Raw genomic sequence first — 21982 nt, 5'->3', positions numbered from 1 at the left:
TATCTCAGTCACAAAAGGACAAATACTGTATAAAACCATCGTTATAATACAGGACTGACATGGGGGTTGGGAATAACAAAGAAAAGAGGTTATAAATAATGAATATTGCATTGGAACAGATGAAGGAAAGAACTGATTAGGAATTATTTGTATGACAACAGCCCAGAATAAGAGGTGTACAGCAAAGTAACCTGGGGGAGGGATTGGGAAGGGGGAGCGAGGAAATATGCAAAAATGAATGAATATTTTTTATCTTTTAAAAAAGTTAACTTGGAGGGTAGAAAAAAATTCATCATGAGTCTATAATTCTTAGTCTAAAACTTTCAAATTTTAAAAAATACCCCACTGATTTATATATTCACAATCTTATATTTAAAAATAACCAGATGCCTATTACATTTATAGATAAATATTCAGATGTGTTTGTGTTTGGGGCTTGCTTTTGGGAAAATAAAGCTAGATTTAATTCTTAGGAAAGTATTTCATTTTTAGTTTGCTTTTTTAAAAAAATAGCAGTCAACTGATTATTTTTAATGTGTAAGTAAATTATTATTTGCATAGAATAATATGTGTTTACTCATATTTTCAGAACAAGAAATTATCCTTGCAACAATTTCCCTCTACAAAAATTATCATCCATGTGTTTCTCTTTGAATTGCTTTTAACAAGCCCAAATCAGGCAGTTGGGTACCTGTTAATTGTTCAGCATACCATAAAGGCAATTATGTATAAATTTTCAAGTTTTTGCTTTAAAGTTCCAGTTTACCTTGTTTCACCTCTTGCATGGTGCTGCTGAAAAGGGGCTGAGGTGGGAAAGTATTACTCGAGAACAGTTTGTGAATTAGTTCAGTTCTCAAAATAGTCTATGTATCAGCAATGTGCCCTCTTGATCCCAGAGATGGGGCAAGAATTAAGTCCCACATGCCCAGTGACAACCATTTTTACAGTGACGATGCTTGACACAGTGGGCTGTTCTGACTTGTAGGTGAAACACAAGGATTCATTATTGCTGAGGGTTTGGAATTTAACCAAAGCCAAAGAACTAGGTAGAGATGAGCACAACTAGGAATCTACATTCTTCTCAAACTTTTTCTCCCTAGTATGCTGTCTCTAGCTTACATCTGAAAGAATTCTTCTTGTCTGGCTTCTATTGTTCTGGTATAGTTTTACAACTGTTGTTTCTTCAGACTTTGAAATATGATCTCATTTAAATTGTGTCACTTTCTGATAAAAATAAGCCTCTTTCAGACAGAATTATTTCTGGGGTACTGTTTAACATCATGTTGTTTTTCCACTCACCCACAATGATAGTAATTCTAGAATTTCTGTAACTTCATCCAGTCCATTATTTATAATAATAACTGGAGGAGTTTATCAACCAAGATTTTCTGTAGGCAACAAAAAGTATTAGCAAAGAAAGCTGAGCCCACACACAATACTAAGGAGCATGTATAGTTTGCAGTTCCTTTTTTTTATTATCAATAGTACTTTACTTTCTTTTTTTTTTAGACATTTACAGAGGTTTTGGATTTCCATTCATTCATTGCCGCACTTTTCTCCCTGCCCACCTCTCCCCACCAGTTCACTCCCCTCTCCAAAAAGAAAAAGAAAGGAAAAAAATCCTTCATTAGTATACAATTCCCCCATCCGTTACCCCCCACCCCCCACCCCTCGTACACTTCTCTATGTGACCTTAATTCTGGATTCCTGTGCTAACCATTTTAAAAGATGGCCAACATGTGGAAAAAAACAAAACAAAACCCCACAATGAACTGCATGCTTTGTTTCCCATTTGGATTCCCAAACCCAGGCAGAAATTAAAATCATACATACTTCGTCCAACAGTGACATTCTGCTGCACTACGCTTATATATAACTGCAGGGTCAGCTGGGGTGCTGAGCCCAGGAAAGCCTGGATGACCGAAGCCCGGCTGAATGCAGATCGGTGGGTGAACAGCTTGCCCTCTGCCTGGCCCACTTCCCTCTCAATCTCTTCTGAGAGGCCATTTTTAGGTATCTGTCGTTTCTTGGTGATACTGACATAAGGCTCTTCCACATGGCCTGACTGGCAGTAGATGCAGAACACTTCAAAACACCTGAAAAAAGAAATTATCAGCAGGTTAGGCTATCAGAGGTAGACCTGTTTACAATGGGCCTGATTCTCAAAGTACTGACTTAATTTATCTAGATTTTAGTCAGCTCTCCTCTCCAAGAATCAGTTCCTAGTAGTCCATCTTTTTGAGGCCTACAGGCCAGTGGCAATTAAATGAGAAAAATATTAAGAAGGGATATTAGGCCCCCATTCTGGATAGATAGAGTGTAACAGCAAGATGGAAGGTGGTATCCTGCTGCCCTGCACACCAGCATCACCAAGAAAAATTATATAATTAGAAAAGGTGGGCAGAGGCAGAAGAGATTCCCAACAGACTACTGGAGATATAAGAGGGAAGCTGCATAGAGGTACATGGTGGCCCTACCCCCCAACACCCCCACACCAAATAGAGAGTGCAGCAGCCAGGGGAAGGTGGTCTCTGGCTGCCCTGTGCACCAGCACCACCAAGGACAATTACAAACTTTTTTTAAGATTAATTTTTTGTTTCATACTGGTTTACTTACAAAGTTCATATACATTGTTTTTCACACTGGAGACAATTATAAACTTTAGAAGAGGGTAGTGCAGGCAGAAGCTACTCCCACCAAGCCATGGGAGACCTGAGAGGATGGCTGCATAGAGGATTAGGGCCCTGGCTCCAAAGCCCCAACCTGGAAAGAGAAAGTGCAGCAGCCAGGCAGAAGGTGGTATCACGATGTTCTGTGCACCAGCATCACCAAGGACAATTACAAATTTTAGAAGAGGTAGGTAGCACTCAGGCAAGATTCCCACAGGGCTGCACTGCTGTTCAGAGAAGGAAAAGTACTTTAGGAATGGCGAGTTTTCTCACTACACAGGACCAGAAAGGACTCCTGGTATAGCATGTTGCCCTTTCCCATAAAGGGAATATTCTATGTTTGCAACTAATCTATAATATTATAAAGACTAAGAACTGTCAACAACCTATGCAGACACAATAGAAACAGCCTAACATGTATCAAGAAACAAGCAGGCAGCTTCAAACACTGTGAAAAAACAAAATAAATATACTACAAAAGCAGAGCGAGACAGAGATGTTGAAGAAAGATATTAACATAGTCATATGAACTGCCACAGAAGATGATGCAAATGATGGAAGAAAGAATAAAAGGCATAAATAAAGCCAATATTCCAGAGACAGAGATACAGAAGAAATATACCAATGTGAAGGAATATGGAAAGCCATGGAAAAAATTTAAAGACATAGAAGAAAGAATTGAAAATACAGGTAAAGAGGTATAAGAATTTTAAAAGTCATCACATGACAGAGAGGGAACAGCCAACACAATACTGAAAATAATAGATAGGCATGAAAATGCCATCCAAAATATCAAGACCAAAATGGCAGAAGTTTCAAAAATTCTTGACAAAAAAAATAGAACAGAAGAGATGGAACAGAGAGTCAGTGAGCTGGAGGACAAGAACCTCAAAGGGAACATACTAGAAGAAAAAAGAGGAGACAGAAGAAAAATGAATATAACATTAGAATCATGTGGGATGACATCAAAAGAAACAATATACATACAACTGGAATTCCAGAACATGATGAGGGGCAGGGAAAGCACTGAGAAAACTGTGGCAGAGGTACTAGAAGAAAATTTCCCGGGCACTATGAAGAATACGGAAATACACATTCAAGAAGTTCAGCCAAAAAGTTTAACAGTAATAAATAGCAAGTAATAAACATTGGAGAGGATGTGGCGAGACAGGAACTCTTATACACTGTTGGTGGGACTGTAAAATGGTACAACCACTCTGGAAGGCAGTTTGGTTCTTCTTCCAAAAGCTGAATATAGACATTCTATATGACTCAGCTATTCCACTGCTTGGAATACACCCTGAGAAAATAAAAACTGAGGCACAAATGGAGACTTGTACACCAATGTTCATAGCAGCATTATTTACCATCACAAGAATATGGAAACAGTCCAGATGTCCAACTACAAACAAATAGATTGAGAAGTTGTGGTGCACTCATACAATGGAACACTATGCAGCTCACAGGAGCAATGATTTTGTAAAATACTACCTAACTTGGAAGGGACTGAAGAGCATTACTGCTGAGTAAAGTAACTCAGTCCCACAAGGACAAATTCTGTATAAAACCATTATTATAGAATGAGTATGAGGATCCAAGGCGGAGGGGAGGATGGAAATAAGAGTGGGAGGTAGGGTGTTAATCATAGGGGTCACAGAATTTGATGGGGGGGTGAAGGAAATGGAAAGGATCTTTTATGAAAAACAATGCATTCAAACTTTGTAAATAAATCAGTATAAAATAAAAAAAGAAGCTCAGACAACCCCAAACAGACTAGACTCCAAAAGAAAACCATCAACACATATCATGAGCAAGTTTTCCAATTTAAAAAATAAGGAAAGAATACTAAAAGCATCAGAAGAAAAAGAGTCACATATAAAGGAAAATCAATTAAAGTTCTAACTTATCAGCAGAAACCATGTGAGCAAGAAGACAATGGGATGGCATGTACAGAAGGCTAAAAGAAACAATTTATCCATGAAATATGAAGGAGAAATTAGATTATTTGCAGAAAAGTAGGAAATTAAGGAATTCATGCAAACAAGATCAAACCTTCAAGAAATTCTAAGGGAAGTCCTTTACACAAAGTAACCAGAAACAGAAAAAGAAATGCAGCAAAACAAAAGTGATAAAATTTTTCAAACATCACACTTAATGTGAATGGATTAAATGTATCAAGTAACTTAAAAAAGAGTAGCAAAATGGATTTAAAAAATCCCCAAAGCCTAACAATATGTTGCCTGTAAGAGACACATCTAAGAAACCAGGAAAAGATTAAAAATCAAAGGGGGGAATACACCAATTAAATGGCACCCACAATAAAGCAGGAGTAGCAAACAGATCTCTGATAAAACACACTTCAGGATGAAACCACCATAGATAAGGAAGATCACTGTATAATGACTGTTACTGTTGTGTACCACAAAATCAGAACTGACACATTGCTATGCTCTAGTGGGTTTTCAAAGGCAGTTAATTGCATGGGAGGAGATGTCAATCTTTCTCCTATGGAGCAGCTAGTAGATTCAAACTTTGTGCTTTTGATATTGCAGTCAAAAGTCATGCCACTAGGCCACCAGAGCTCCCTATATAATGATTAAAGGCACAATAAATCAAGAAGACATAACCTTGCTCAACATCTACATACCAATGATAGACTTCAAAATACATAAAACAAAGGTTAATAGATTTTAAGAAAGAAATAAATAGCACTATAGTAGTAGCAGGAGACTTTAACACACCACTCATACCAAAGGATAGAAAACTTAACAAAGATACAGATCTAAACTATACAATCAGCCAATTTGACCTTGGGAATGTATTCAGGGTACAGCACCCAACCAAAAACCAATTTACTTTCTTCTCAAGAGCACATGGTACATTCTCCAGAATGTATCAGATATTAGGGCACAAAGCAAGCCTCAACAAATTAAAAAACACTGAAATAGTACAAAGTCTCTTCTCAGATCACAATACCATACAACTAGAAATTAACCACAGGAGAGTAAAGCTTTAAAAACTGCTAGTATGGAATCTAAATAACACTCAGCTAGAACACAATTGGGTTATAGAAGAAATAAAAATGAAATTTAAAAGTTTCTCAAAACAAATTATAATGAAATTATAACATGCCAAAACCTCTGAGATGCAGCTAAGGCAGTCCTCAGGGAGCAATTCATAGTAATATGTAAAATCATAACAAAGAAAGAAAGATGCAATATTAATGACCTAACTCAACACCTCCACAAAAGAGAAAAAGAATAACAATCTAACCCCATATCCTTTAGAAGAAAAAAAATTATGAGGACAAGAGCTGCAATCAATGAGATAGAAATCATTAAAACAATTTTAACCACTGACAAGACCAGCAGCTGGTTTTTCGAAATGCAAACTTAACAAAAGAAAGAGAAGGCACAAATAAATTGAGTAAGAAATGATAGAGTTGTCATCACAACAGAACCAAATGAAATTAAATCAATAGGATTGGAATATTATGAAAATACTATGATAAATTTGAGAACCTAGTGGATATGGACAAATTCCTTCAAAATCACACTCTACCAAAATTGACACAGATATAGAATATTTGAACAGACCCATCACAAAAGAAGAAATTGAGGAGGTCATAAGAAGACTCCACCTCAAAAAAGTCCTGGCTCAGAGGGCTTCATGGCTGAATTCTAGCAAATATTTAGAGAACTAGTGGGGAGAAAGCCATGCTCCCAAGTCAAAGGTGGATGACTCTACCCCACAGCCCTCAGACCTGCCTTTAATTGGTTTTGGTGAAACATTCTTTAGGTCGTGTAACCCTGGTATGTCCACTTGCTGTACAGAGGTAACTCGTGGTTGCCATGAAGCCGAATACTGTTACCATGGTGGTGGACTGAGTTTGGTAAAGCTCCCCAATTAAAACAAGCTTGGAAGCAGGAGTGACATCCACTTCCACAATAGCTTGCCTCTGGAAACCCTATGAACCTGGAGAAAGGACGTAAGTTATACAGGAAGTGTCCAGGACTTTGTTCATAGGGTTGCAATGCCTGAGACTTGATGGCACTTAACAACAACAATATTACCAATTCTACTTAAACTATTTTAAAAAAATAGAAAAAGAAGGAACACTTTCAGAGTCATTCTATGAAGCAAGCATAACCCTATTACCAAAAAGAAAACTACAGACCAATATTGCTCATGAATATAGATGCAAAATTCCTTAACAAAATCCTACCAATTGAATCCAAAAGTCCCATCAAAAAAGTAAGTCATCATGAAAAGTGGGATTCATAACAGGTATGCAAGGATGGTTCAACATATGAAAATCAATGTAATTTACCGCATTAACAATGAAAAGGACAAAGAAGGGCTTTATGAGGAGGAGTGTGGCATCAAGATTGGAGGAAGTCTCATTAACAACCTATGATATGTAGATGACACAACCTTGTTGAAACTGAAGAAAACCTGAAACACTTACTACAAAAGGTCGAGGACTGTAGTCTTCAATATGGATCGAATCTCAACATCAAGAAGACAAAGATTCTCATCACTGGGCCAGCTGGAAACACCATAATAGATGGAGAAGAGATTGAGGTTGTTAGCAATTACAGCTTGCTTGGATCCACAATCAACACTCTTAACACTACTAGCAGTCAGGAAATCAAAGGACGAATGGCATTGGGAAAATCTGCTGTTATGCACCTCTCCAGAGTTCTGAAGAGCAACGATGTCAGTCTAGAGACAAAGGTGAGCCTAATCCAGGCCATGGTCTTCTCAATTACTTGTTATGCTTCATAGAGTTGGACAATGACTAAGGATAACAGAAGAAGAATAGATGCCTTAGAGTTGTGGTGCTGGAGAAGAGTATTAAACATACCGTGGACAGCCAAGAAAACAAATAGGTCTGTCTTGGAGAGGGTGAAATCAAGTCTCTCCTTGGAGGCTAGGGTTTTGAAGCTCTACCTCACTTACTCTGGGCATGAGGCCAGGAGAGATCGGCCCTTAGAGAAGGACATCATGCTCAGAAGGGTGGATGGACAACGCAGGAGACCTCAGAAGAGATGGATTGATACAGTAACTGGGGCAATGGCAGTTGGTGTGCTGGAATTAGTGAGACTGGCTCAGGACAGGGAAGGGTTCAGAGCTGTTTTACATAGGGTCGCCATATATCACAGGCAACTCAATGGCACATAACAACAAATAACATACTATGACAGGTTTGGAAGCAGGAGTGGCATCCACTTCCTAAATAGCATGCCTCCAGAAACTCTATGAACTTTGATAAATGTCGATAGTTGTAGAGGAGCTTTAGGCCTTTAGGCCTTTTGTTCATAGGGTCACTGTAAGTCGTTCTCGACTTAAAGGCAATCGACAACACCCCCCCACACACACACACACACATATAGACATGTTTCAGCAAACAGATCCTTAGTCATTGTCCAACTCACTGAAGCATAACAAGTAATTGAGAAGACCATGGCCTGGATTAGATGCACCTTTGTATCTAGACTGACATCATTTCTCTTTACTCATTAATGTTGTCCTGGATGCACTCACTAGCTTATGCCAAGAAATCTGAAGGGCAGTTACCTGGCCAACTGACTAGAAGAGATTTCTATTTCTTCCCACTCCAGAAAAAGGTGACCTAACAGAGTATGAAAATTATTGAACAATATCACTAATATCACACGCAAGCAAGATCCTGCTGAAGATTATCCAGAAAAGACTGGAACAGTACATCAACAGAGAACTGTCAGATGTGCAGGCTGGGTTTAGAGGAGGCCATGGTACTAGGGACACCACAGCCAACATTAGATGGATCTTGGTTGAAAGCAGAAAGTACCATAGGAATGTCTATCTATGTTTCATTGACTATGCAAAGGCATTTAACTGTGGATCACAACAAACTGTGGCTAACCATAAGAGGAATGGGGATCCCAGAACACTTAACTGTGCACATGTGAAACCTATACTTGGACCAGGAAGCAGTATAGTCAGAACAGGGCAGGGAAAGAAAACGTAAACAAAAGTTAAGTTTGCATGTTTCAGGATCAGGAAAGTTGTGCATCACGGATACATCCTATCTTCAAACCTTTTCAATCTGTATGCAGAACAGATCATTAGGGATGTTGGGCTCTACAAAAAAGAATGTGGCATCAGGATTGGAGGAAGACTCATCAACAACCTGCATTATGTATATAACAATACCTTGCCTGCTGAAACTGCAAAGAACATGTATTTGCTGTAGAAGGTCAAGGAATATAGTCTTCAATATGGATTGAAGCTCAACATCAAGAAAACAAAAATTCTTACCACTAGGAGCATTAGCAGCTTCATGATGACAGAGAGTGAGATTATTGATAACTTCAGCTTCCTTGGTTCCACAATCAACACTCTTGGCACCAGCAGCCAGGAAATCAAAAGACAAAATGCACTGGGAAAGTCTGCTGTCAGGGACCTCTCCTGAGTACTGAGAAGCAACAATGTCAGTCTGGAGACTAAGGTGTGCTTTATACAGGCAATTACTTGCTATGCATCAGATAGCTGGAAAATTACTAAGGATGATAAAAGAAAGATCTATGCCTTTGAGTTGTGGTACTGGAGAAGATGCTGAACATACTATGGACTGCAAGGAGAACAAATAGTTCTGTCCTAGGGAGGATAAAACCAGGATCTCCTTGGAGGTAAGTATTTTGAGGCTCCATCTCACAAACTTTGGGCACATGACAGTTCTTGGAGAAGAACATCATGCTTGGAATGGTTGAGGAACAGTACTGGAGATCCAGGATGAGATGGATTGACTCGGTGACTGACATAATGGGATTGGGTCTGTCAGAGATGAGATTGGCTCAGGATAGGGCAGGTTTCAGAGTTCATGTACATAGGGCTGTTATGAGTTGCAGGTGACTCAATGGCACATAAAAATAATACAACAATGAAAACACAGAGAAGGAAACTAAGAAAATAGTATCATTTATAATAGTCAACCACTACTGAGATACTTGAGAATAAACATAACTAGAGACATAAGACCTTTATGAAGAAAACAGCTCTACTGTAAGAAACAATGAGACCTAAGAAAATGGAAAAGTGTTCCTTGTTCATAGATAGAAAGACCCAATATAGTGAAAATGACAATCCTATCAAAAGCAAGGTATATGTTCAACGTAATCACAGTACAGATACCAAACTTTTCATAGAAGAGGCAATTGAAAATTAATATGGAAAGGAAAGAGATCCCAAATAGTAAAACACTTTTGAAAAACAAAAATCAAGTGGGAAGCATAGCACTCCCTGATCTCAAAACCTACTATAGCGCTATAATAACCAAATAGCAGGGTACTGTTGCAATGGCATACACATAAACCAATGGCACAGAATTGAAAACCCAAAAATTAGCCCTTGGAGAAGGACTTCATGCTTGGGAGGGTGGAGGGACAGCTCAGGAGAGGAAGACCCTCGATGAGATGGATTGATTCAGTGACTGGGGTAATGGGGGCAGGTGTGTCGGAGATGGTGAGATTGGCACAGGATAGAGCAGGATTTCGGGCTGTTGTACATAGGGTCGCTATGAGTCGCAGGTGACTCAATGGCACATAACAACAAACCACAGTCAACTGGTATTTGATAAGGAAACAACACCTGTCAAGTGGGGAAATACCGGCCTCTTCAAGAAATGGTGCTGGCAAAAGTGGACTACTAACTGCAGAAAGCTGAAGCCAGATCCACATCTTAGTCCATATACACACAAAACAAAACCAAAGAACACAATTCAAAATGGATCAGAGACCTAGGGGTAAAGTCACAATGATAAAGATTGAAAGAGGCAAAATGGGACCAAACTTAGAAGGTCCAACCTATGATATAAATAGGCTGGCAATTACAGCCAGAAATGTACATGCAGGAGAGGATTGCACTGATGAATGACCCTGTAAAGATTAAGTCCCCAAGAGCACCAAAAAATTTTTCTTTTTTTTCCCAGTCTTAATTTTTTAATTAATTTTAATGAAAGTTTACAGAGACTTTGGATTTCCATTCATTCATCATTGTACTTTTTTCCATGCCCAATCTCCTCCCCCAGTTCGCTCTTCTCTTTGGAAAGTAAAAGAAAAATTATTTCATTGTTATACAATCGCTGCCCCCCAAGTCCACTGTACTATGCAGCCTTCGTTCTGTACTCCTGTCATGACAATAATACCTAATCATATATCCCTTTTAAACAGTTCTAATGCAGTGGAAAAAAAACCCTATTGACTAGGAAATAACATTTGGCAATGCCATCTCAGAGCACGCTCTCATAATGAAAGTTTAGAGAATATTACATGGCTTCCATAAGATAAAGACTGATAACCCAATTACAAAACGGGCAAAAGACATGGAAAGAATTTTCACAGAGGAAGATATTTGGAAGGCCAACAGACACATGAAGAAATGTTCAAAATCACTGGCAATAATAAATGCGCAAATCAAAACCACAAGGAGATACCCTCTCACCCCAGTAGCAGTGGCAAAGTGTAACAGAACAGCAAGTAATAAAAGCTGAAGAGGATGTAGAGAGATTGGAACTCTCATACACTGTTAGTGGGATTGTAAAATGGTACAATCACTCTGGAAGGCAGTTTGGTATTTTCTTAAAACGTTGAACAAAGAAATTCCATATGAACCAGCTATTTCACTGCTGAGAAAATATCTCAAGGAAAACAGAACTGAGGCACAAATGGAAAGTTGTGCAGATGTTCACAGCAGCATTATTCATAATTTCAAGAAAACAGAAACAGCTCAAATGTCCATTAATAAATGAATGGACTGAGAAATTGTGGTACATTCACACAATTAAATATGATGCAGTAGTCAGAAGCAATGATTTTAAAAAATACTCTATAATAATGGTGATTAGTTTTATAAAACGCTATGTATGATCATATGAAACACAATGTGAATGAAGGAATATATTTTTATATGAATGAAACAGTGTATATGAATGTTGTATGCAAACAAATACAAAATAAAAATAAATTTTTAAAAAAGAGTGACACTAAAAGCCACTGAGGCAAGGGAGCAGTTGGCTCAGGTTTCAGAATGTCAGAAAAAAATGTTCCATTCTCCTTTCCTAATACTTATTATCGATGCAGCCCCTAGCAAATCATTTAATCCAAGTCTCTCATTGCTCATTACTCTCCCTCATTGCTAAAATATAGATGTTTACCTTTCCACATTGTTGCAAAAGATAGAGCTAATATATATAAACATCCCCATAAAGATAAAATTCATTGCCATTTAATTGATTCTGACTCATAGCAACCCTGTAGGACAGTGTAGACCCATAGGGTTTACAATATTATAAATCTTTACAGAAACAGAATGCCTCATCTTTCTTCCATGGAGCAGCTAGAAGGTTCAAAAATTGATCTTTCACTTAGCAGCCAAATGCTCAGCAACTGTACCTTCAGGACTCCTTCCACATCAAGTTATTGTTGTTGTTGAGTACCATTCACATTGAGTTGAAGGAATGTGTGAAACACAATGCATATGAATGAAACACAGTGTATATGAATTTTATATGCAAACAATATAAAATAATTTTTTTAAAAAAAAAAGGGACTCTAAAAGCCACTGAGGCAAGGGAGTCAGGTTAAGAAGGCAAGTCAGTGGCTTGGGATGCAGAGTAAGAGAAAAAAAAAAATGTTCCGTTCTAGACAATGACTAAGGATGATAGAAGACGAAGTGATGCCTTTAAGTGTGATGCTGGAGAAGAGTATTGAAAATACCATGGACTGCTAGGAGAACAAACTGGTTCATCCTGGAGAGGATGAAAGCAAGATTCTCTTTGGAGGCAAGGATTCTGAAACTCCATCTGAAATACTTCGGTCATGTTGCAAGGAGGGACCAGTCTTTGGAGAGGGACATCATATTTGGAAGGGCGGAGGGACAGCACCAGAGTGGAAGACCCTGGATGAGACGGGACTGGGGTAATGGGGGTAGGTGTGTCAGAGACAATGAGATTGGCTCAAGATAGAGCAGAGTTCAGAGCTTTTGTACATAGGGTACTATGAGTCACAAGTGACTCAGTAGCGCATAACAATAACAAAAATCATCAAGTTGTAACTGATTCATAGCTGTCCCTCCAGCAGGTTTTCAGAGGCACTAAATCACATAGGAGTTGACTGCCCATCTTGCTCCCACTGAGCAGCTAGTGGATTTGAACTGCATATCTTACTGCTAATGCAGATGCACCCAAATCAGCCCAGCTGAAGGAAATCCTAAAGCATAGGGTAGCTTGCTTGTCATCTAGCATTCCCCTGGAGGATTACACATTACCTATCTTCTCGGTTCTGATAATCCCTTAGGTGTCAGAGTAACAGTTTATCATGCCTAGAGACCTGACAGGACTCGGTGAGAAATTTCAAATCTACCCTAGGGACACATCTTTAGCTAGTGATCTATTCTAGATGGTCAGAATACCTGATTTCAAAAGTGGAATTTACTCTCTAGGTAATATTTTTAGATGGTAAAGAATCGATGTATGTCATTTTATTCAAAGTACATTTTAAAAAGATGTACTGATAGATGAATAGAACCAAATCCACTACTGATTCTGATTCCCAGTGATGCTATAGGACAGAGTAGAACTGCTCCACAGGGCTTCCAACACTACAATCTTTGTGAGAGCAGTCTGACACACCTCCCTGAAATAGCTGGTGAACTTGAACTTGCCACCTTTCAGTTAGTGGCTGAGCATTTAACTATTGTACTACCAAGACTCCTGAATCTCTCTCTCTTTCTGTCTATTCTCACTCAGTGACCCTTTGTCAGGTTTCTAAGACTGTAAATCATAACAGAAGACTGCTTATCTTTCTTCCAAGATGAATTCCAACCATTGGGAACAAATGGCCTTTGGGCAGGCAGTATAACTCACCACCAACTACTCTACCAGAACTCCTAAGAGCTCCTAAATAGATATGTAAAAAGCAAATAATGATAAAATAATGATATTATATTGTAAAATCTAGATGGGTTCTGTAGTGTTCGTGGTACAATATTTCTAATTTTTGTATGTTTAAAATTTTTCATAATAAAATGTTGGGGACAATGGCTTTTCTGTAGAAGAAATTATTAACACCTTAGGTTTAAAAATTATTTTTTAAAAAAACTCTTTCTCCCAAAAATATGTATTTTTATAACAAACTTATAAGACAAGTGGAAGATTTTACTGCTTCATATGTTGGACTGAATGTTGTTAACGTTGTAGTCTTGCCCTGATGTGATTAAGGCAATAAGAACACATTTATAATCTGTAATAAGAAAGTTTGGGATAAGAAAGAAGATGCAGGGACCATTCTGATGAGAACGAAGTAGATGTATTTTGTGATTAATTTTCTTGATTTGTTTTGGAGAAAGAATGGTATATAGCGTGTGTGTGTGTGTGTGTGTGTGATATTAAATCTCTATTTTGTTCAATTAAGGTCACAAGATACTTCATTAACGAAAAGTAGCCTAGATCAGTTTGGATGAAGCAAGAGTTCCCAGGAAGAGTGTGCTCCAGGTCCTGATTAAAGGCCTTTGCAGAAGAGGAGTATTTGAAGAATTACACACAACACAGAATTCCAGTAATCAATCACTGTGTAACTATTTTGCCTCAGATGTAAATATGGAGGAAGGCTCACAGTAATGTAATGGCTGAGGTGACCCTAAAATACAGGTAATCTCCCCTCACAAGCCATTGTTTTTGTAGCAAGAAAAAAAAAATATATATATATATCCTTGAATATATGTATTATTGTGAAGAAAATACCCACTATCTCTCAACACTACTGGTTAAGATAATGGATAAAAACTTCTACTGTTGGAAAGCTGTAAGACGTATTTGGTTATCCCATCTCAGTTTTTCTTTTGGGAGGTTGTATAAACAAGTTAATAAATTGGCTATTTTCATTAAAATAAATGAAGGTTGTTTTTCAGTATTATTTAAACCAGAGGTTGGCAAGGAAATTTTTTTTTCTGTAAAAAGTTAAAGTAAATATTTTAGACTTGGTATGTCTTGGGCTCTGAACCAAGTGAGTGTCCCTAATAGAAAAACAAGTCAAAAAATAAGTGACTTGTTTTAATTAATAGATGCAACCTTAGATGTGCTCACCAGCCTACACCAGGAAATTTGGAGAACAGCTGTCTAGCCAACAGATTGGAAGAGGTCCTCATTTGTTCCTATTCCCAAAAAAGGTAATCCAATTGAATGTGGAAAATATTGAACAATATCATTAATATCACGCAGGATTTAGAGGCGGCAGTGGCAAGAGGGATATCACTGTTGATGTCGAATGAATTCTGGCTGAAAGAATACCAGAAGAATGTCTATTTATGCTTTATTGACTACACAAAGGCATTTGACTGTGTGGGTCATAACAAATTATGGCTAACATTGAGAAGAATGGGAATCCCAGAGCACTTAATTGTGCTCATGCAAGACCTATACCTGGATCAGGAGGCTGTTGTGCAAACGGAGCAAGGGAACATTGCGTGGTTTAAAATTAAGAAGGAAGTGTGTCTATTTCTGGGTTCCCAGCTATGGTCAACTGATACTAGACAAGAAAATTAAAGCTATCAAAAATGGGGAAATGATAACCTTTTCAACAAATGGTGCTGGCAAAGCTGGACTTCACCTGCAGAAAGCTGAAACAGGATCCACATCTCACACCATACACAAAAATCAACTCAAGATGGATCAGAGACCTGGGAGTAAAGCCCAAAACCATAACATTCATAAGAGACAAACTGTAAGAGACAAACTGGGATCAAGCTTAGAAGTGCTAGTCCAAGGTATAAAGAGACTGCCAACTACAACTAGAAATGCACAACCTAAAGAGGATAAAATTGATGCATGGGACCTTCTAAAGAGTAAATCTCTGTGCACATAAAAAACTTTTTCCAACAGGGTGAAAAGAAAACCTACAGACTGTGAACAAACATTTGGTAATATCATCTCAGAAAAGAGTCTTATAACAAAAGTTCACAGAATACTCCTGGGCCTCCACAAGAAAAAGACTGATAACCCAATTACAAAATGGGCAAAAGACATGGGAAGAATTTTCACACAGGAAGATATTCGAATGGCAAACAGACACAGGAAGAAATGCTCAAAATCAATAAAAGAGATGCAAATCAAAACCACAATGAGGTACCATCTCACTCTAGTAAGAGTGGTAAAGTTTAACAGGGCAGCAAGTAATAGATGTTGGAGAGGATGTAGCAAGAAAGGAACTCTTATACATTGTTGGTGGGATTGTAAAATGGTGCAACCATTCTGAAAGGCAGTTTGGTGCTTCCTCAAAAGGCTGAACACAGAAATTCCACATAACCCAGCTATTCCACTACTTGGAATATAACCTGAGGATATGAGAACTGATGCATAAACTGAGATTTGTACACCAACATTCATAACAGCATTATTCACTATTGCAATAACATGGAAACAGCGCAAATGTCCAACCACAAACGAATGGATTGAGAAATTATGGCATATTCATAAAATGGAATACTATGCAGTATGCAGGAGCAAGAACTTCATAAATTATTACCTAACTCGGGAAGGAATGGAGAGCATTATGCTGAGTGAACTAACTCAGTCCCACAAGTATAATTATTGCATAAGACCATTATTGTAGGAATATAAGGATCCATGAGGGGTGGGAGAGGCTGGAAGCAGAGGGATGTGGATGTGCAGGGGAAAGGGGTGATTAATCATTGGGTTGTACAATTTGATGGGGGGGGGTGAGGAAAATTGAAAGAATTTGTTCAAATTGGTATTCTAATTTTTTAAATAAATTAGTAGAAAAAATAAAAGACAATAAACACAAACACTAAATGAAAATAAAAAGAAGAAGAAGGAAGTGTGTCAGGATTGTATTCTCTCTCCATACCTATATAATCTGTATGATGGGCAAATTATTCATGAAGATGGACTCTATGAGAAGGAATGTGACATCAGGAGTGGAGGGAGACTCATCAATAACCTCTGTTACGCAGATGACACAACCTTGCATGCTGAAAATGAGGAGGACTTGAAGCACTTGTTGCAGAAGATCAAGGAATGCAACCTTCAGTATGGACTGCATCTCAGTGTCAAGAAAACAAAGATTCTTGCTACTGGACTGATAGGCAACATCATGATGGATGGAGGAGAGACTGAAACTGTCAACAAATTCATCTTGCTTGGATCCATAATTAACACCCTTAGTACCAGCACAGTGCATTGAGAAAATCTGCAGTTAAAGACCTCTTCAAATTATTGAGGAGTAATGATGTCAGTTTGAGGACTAAGATGCATCTGATTCAGGCCCTAGTCTTTCTGATTATGTGCTATGCATCCGAGAGCTAGACAGTGAATAAGGATGACAGAAAAATAATTGATACCTCTGGGCACTGAACATATGAATGGCCAAGAAAATGTAGAAATGTTTTACCAAAGATGAAGCCAGAGTGCTCTTTGGGGAAAAGAATGATGAGGTTTCTCTTCACATACTTTGGGAATGTTCCTAGGAGGGGCTATTCCTTGGAGAGGCGCATGATGCTGAGAAGAATAGAGGGTTGGAAAGAGAGAAGACCCTCGACCAGGTGGATTGACACAGTGAGTGCTGCAATGGGCTCCTGTGTGTCAGGAAGAGTGACGATGGCGCAGGATAGGAAAAGGTTCTGATCTTTTGTTCATAAGGTCGCTATGAGTCGTACTCAACTGGATGGCACCTAATAATGACAACAAATAAAATAAAATGTCAGTGATCAACAACTGAGGACTCAGCTCTACCTTTGTAGCACGAAAGCAGTCATGGACAATACTAAACAAGTGAGTATAACTGTGTTCCAATAAAACTTTACTTAGAAAATCAAGCAGTAGAATGGATTTGGCCTATGGGGTATAGTTTGCTAAACTCTGATGTAAATAATCAACAGCCTGATCCTTTTTTTTTTTTTTTCATTTCCTCCCTATTGTCCAGCATAACGTATCTACAGCTGGAAATTATTCCTTAGGTGAAACCATGAGTGTTAGTACAACACAAATAATTTGTGATACCAGAGCCCTCTAAGGTGACTGATAAAAATATAATTTTTCCCCCAAAGGAATACTGATTTTGATTTTGTATAAGTCCGTTATCTGCATATGACAGTTGTGCTTTGCAGGGTGACAGGAGGACCAAATTGGTTAAACAGAAGGTGCCCTGTCTTTGCAAAGGCACTTGCTAAGTAACAAAGCCTCAATCTCTTAACCGTAAAACAAAACAAGTTAACAACCATTTTATAGTGGAGGAAATTAAATACTGTATGTAAAAATACTTCGAAAATGAAAATAATTTTTTCAAATATAAGTTATCATTTTAAATTTTTTTTAATATTTACTATAAATACTTGGGTGAAATGGATTGTATTGTTCTACAAAGACATTTAGAATTTTTCAGCTTTTACTTCATAAACATGATTTTTCACATTGCATTTTCCCTCACTATACCAGTTCATAAGAATAAGAACACATTTCTTTATCTTAAAAATATATTTATTCCTATTCTAGTTAATGATAAAAATTTAACATAATTGTAGAAGAATGACAAACTGGAACATTATTTTTTATGTTCTTTAAGTTGCAACATTTTGAGGTTTGCTTGTTTTCTAGAATACTTATTATTCACAATAATATTTTCCTAAAATAAACAAGAAAAATCACCACTAAAATTGAAAGCATAGCTAATGTTCTTATCAAACTCAAGAATGTGATCCTAAGTTTAATGAGGAAACAGTCATTCAGTTTGAAATGAGTTTTTAATAAAAACCAGGATCAAACCCACTGTCACGGAATCCATTCTCACTGATCAGTTTCCAAGTCTATAAATTTTAATGGAAGCAAATTGCCTATTTTTCTAATTTGGAGCAGCTGGTAGATACAAATTGTCAACCTTTCAGTTAGTAGGTCAACACAGTTTTAAGTAGAAGCTTGAAAAAAGTCAAATGGAGTTCTCTCCTCTAATCTCCCTAATGAAGAGAAAGAGTACAGGCCTAGTTTGCTGTACTTAGCCTGAAATCATTATAGATTTAGATTCTTTTAAAACTTAACTAAAGGAACTTAAAACCAATCGCTGAAAAGGAAATGTTTGCCTATTAATATAAACATAAAACTAAAAAGAGCTAAACATTTCAAAAATAACCCAGAACTATGACTAAGACCCAACTGGTAAGGGGGAAAGAAATACACCATCACTCTCCTTTGTTTGGGGGAGTAATTCTGATCTGTGAATAACGCTGAAGTCCTAAGAGTGAAAACAGACTCAGACATTGGCAGGAAGAACTGCCCATAAGATATTAAGTCATACTAATTCACAACATCAAATTGCTTTTCTTTTGATCTGGAAGCTAAGCAGCTTGGAAACCACATTTTGTATATATAGCTCTAAGATCATGGGTTCAATTTCTCCTTGACCTAAATCAGTTGTATTAAAATGTACCTTTGTTTATGGAAGAGGGTTATTTGCTTTTTTAAAAAAAATAAATCTTTTTTTCCCTTCAGGAAGCCAATGAGTTATTCAGAAGTTTCTAGTAATAGGTGCAGCTGAGTTCTCTTATAAAGGCACTGAACATTTTTCTTCCTTTAGTAAAGTTAAACTATTTTTTATTGTAAAAACAAAAAAGAAAAATACACATTTTCTATATTTTTCTAGACAAAAATGAAAATCACACATAAGCCCACCATCCAGAAGTAACTGCTGTTAATACCTTAACTGCATTTTATATTTTCAATCTTATTTTTATGCATAACATCCTATTGTTAGCTTTACCTCTGATAACTCTTTGATTTCTATTTATTTGAAATGAGAATGATGATAGGATATTATAATTTACATGCTGGGTCACTTAGGTTGTGTTTATTTACTTATTTTGATTCAGCTTCTTCTGAATTTAACGTGCAACTAATGATCAAATGTACAACATGCTCCTCTGTCTTCTCACACAGAACACAGGTAAAAGTAGTCTGACACCATTTCCAGGAAGCTGTGTAAATGTAGTCTACGGCCAGTTACATCTGCCTTATAAAGATTCCATAAACTGGGCCATTTATCCATCTGCCAAACGACCTAGCACAAGATGAGTACCTTGGAAGCCACCTACCACAGGAAGCACTTGAGAAATATTCCTTCTGCTTTATTTGTCACTTCACCTGAACATCATGAATAGCAATTTTTTTCTTTTCACAGATGAGGAAACCAAGGTTAAAAAGTGGTGACTCTTGCCCCAGGTCATGTAACAGTCATTATATTGAGGGAGAATACAATCAAGACCAAGGGGCCTATCAGCTACGAACTATAAGCTCTTCAGCACTAAAAGGCTGTGGGTTGTAGGACCTCCCTCTTCACTTCCTCCACTCCCTGCCCCCAGGACTCTCCCTTGACTACCAAGACGCCAGCAAATTTGTACTCGATTCTATGCCTTTCTAGGATTCTTCTGCCAGAGACTGAGAAACTTGTTCACCAAGTTTGTCATGACTATGTTATAATCTACAAATCAATCTTCTGAGTGCCAGTGAGGACAGTTGTCTTTAATATTAAGTTCCAAATGTTTATACAAGGGTTTTGTAAAATATATTGCTATTTATTTATATCTCTCTCTCCCTCTCTCTGTGTGTGTGTGTGAAATTTTTCAAGCGCGAGGTCTCTTGACACTCCTCTATCACCATGACTAAACTTTATCACTATAAATTTCTTTTTAATTCAGACAAACATCCTTTATTTTGCTTTTCCTATAGAGATGGAAGATGTGTGTGTGTGTGGGGGGGAGCATTGAAAATTCTCTTTCTTCAAGGTCCTTGGGCAAATTTCATTACCAGATAGTTTGACTGGCTTTTTAATATTTATTTCCAGAGATGTCGCTAAGTTTTCCCTCACCTCACAGACAGCAGATTTTTGTCTTCATGAGCTTTAATGACCATGTTTATGAGATGAGCTGGGGTCAGAAGGCATTTCTACAACCCTATAAGGTTCCCCACCCTATAACAGTCATAAAAACACCAGAAGACAAGAAATGATGCATTGATTTCCACCAGAGTCCCGGATGTAAATTCAACAATTTAAGGAAGCAGGAGGAGTACCTGGCATATAGTAAAGTGCCATGTGCTGGATAAAGAAAATAAATAACCTGCAAGCTCCTGCACTGCCACTGCAATTTGGAACACACTTCCCAAGGGTTTTCTAAGGCAAAACCTAATCCTTTCAGAGCCCATGTGAATGCAGACAGAGTGTGTGTCTCAGGAGGTGCCAAGTACATAAAACTACCATTGGAGCAGGTCAAATTGAGTTGAGCACTAGCAATTTCATATGGTACCATCCAACAGAATGTAGTACGCCTCCACTCTATTACCATTACCTCTGAGTGTGGTGCATGGCGGGGCGGGCCTGCAGTGGGCCCAGCCCAGGGTCAAGCCACACGCCCCTACCAGACACAATCCCCCAGAGCTCCCGCCCCCCTACCCTCCCACTGCACAGTCCCTGCCTCTTACTCTCACCCCTACATCCTCCCACCCTCGTGTCGCCCCCAAACCCCGGGCGCGGGCGGAAGGCCGAGCTAGGGTCCGCACCCACCTGAAGAGGGGCCCGAGCTGTAGCAGGTGCAGCAGCAACACAAGAGGCCGGTCGCGACTGAGATCGCGGTGCAGGAAGAGGAGCGTGAGCTGCACGATCGCACAGGGCAGCAGCGAGAAGAGCAGCGTCAGCGCCTGCCACATGCGGTCCCCAGCCGACTGGTAGGTGCTGCTCAGGTAGAGCGCCACCGTGGTCTCGGCCACGAACAGGAATACGGACGCCAACACCGAGCCCGGGAATTTCATCTCCGCGTGTCAGCGGCGCAGACCAGAGGCGGCGGCCTGAGGGGCCTCCCCCGGCATGCCCGTCCCGGCGGACCTGTGTCCCCCGCCGAGGGCACAGGGCCCGGCCGGCGGGCCTGAGCACTGGAGTTGGGCCCGGGGTCAAGCGACGGGGCAGAGGTGGGGCGGAGAGCGCGGCCTCGCTGGGAAACGCCCACGCGCACTGTGCGCCGCCCGCGCGTCTCTAGGGCGACAATCCCTGCGCAGGCCGCGAACCCGCGTCGCACCGCTGCTGGCGGTCTGAACCCAGACTTGCTGGCCCCACACGCAGCCTCTGGGTCCTAGAGTCCCTTGGTCTGCACGTTCTGTCTTTGGAAAACATTCACATCCTTTTCCAAACCTGCACCAAACAAGGCGAAGAATTGGAGTCTAGATTCAAGGGCTAACAAAAGCCTGAATCTTCAAACAACCAGCGTTTCTGGTTACTAAA

The 21982-nt window shown here is 38.9% G+C and overlaps 1 protein-coding gene across 1 annotated transcript; it reads right to left on the bottom strand.

Annotated features, from left to right (window-relative positions):
* Positions 1–1374: 1374 nt before the first annotated feature.
* Positions 1375–21516, bottom strand: LOC102869054 (membrane transport protein XK-like). Its single transcript, XM_006902746.1, has 3 exons — positions 21272–21516; positions 1834–2096; positions 1375–1388 (listed from the first exon to the last, which is right to left on the bottom strand). The coding sequence occupies exons 1-3, from the start codon at positions 21514–21516 to the stop codon at positions 1375–1377; spliced, it is 522 nt and encodes a 173-aa protein (XP_006902808.1).
* Between the last annotated feature and the right edge of the window lie 466 nt (positions 21517–21982).

Source organism: Elephantulus edwardii, unplaced genomic scaffold (genome assembly GCF_000299155.1).
Source record: "Elephantulus edwardii isolate Elephantulus edwardi_28Jun2011 unplaced genomic scaffold, EleEdw1.0 scaffold00445, whole genome shotgun sequence".
In the NCBI taxonomy this organism is placed as follows: domain Eukaryota; kingdom Metazoa; phylum Chordata; class Mammalia; order Macroscelidea; family Macroscelididae; genus Elephantulus; species Elephantulus edwardii.
Note: the sequence above shows the minus strand (reverse complement) of the source record. Positions and strands in the feature narration are given on the sequence as shown.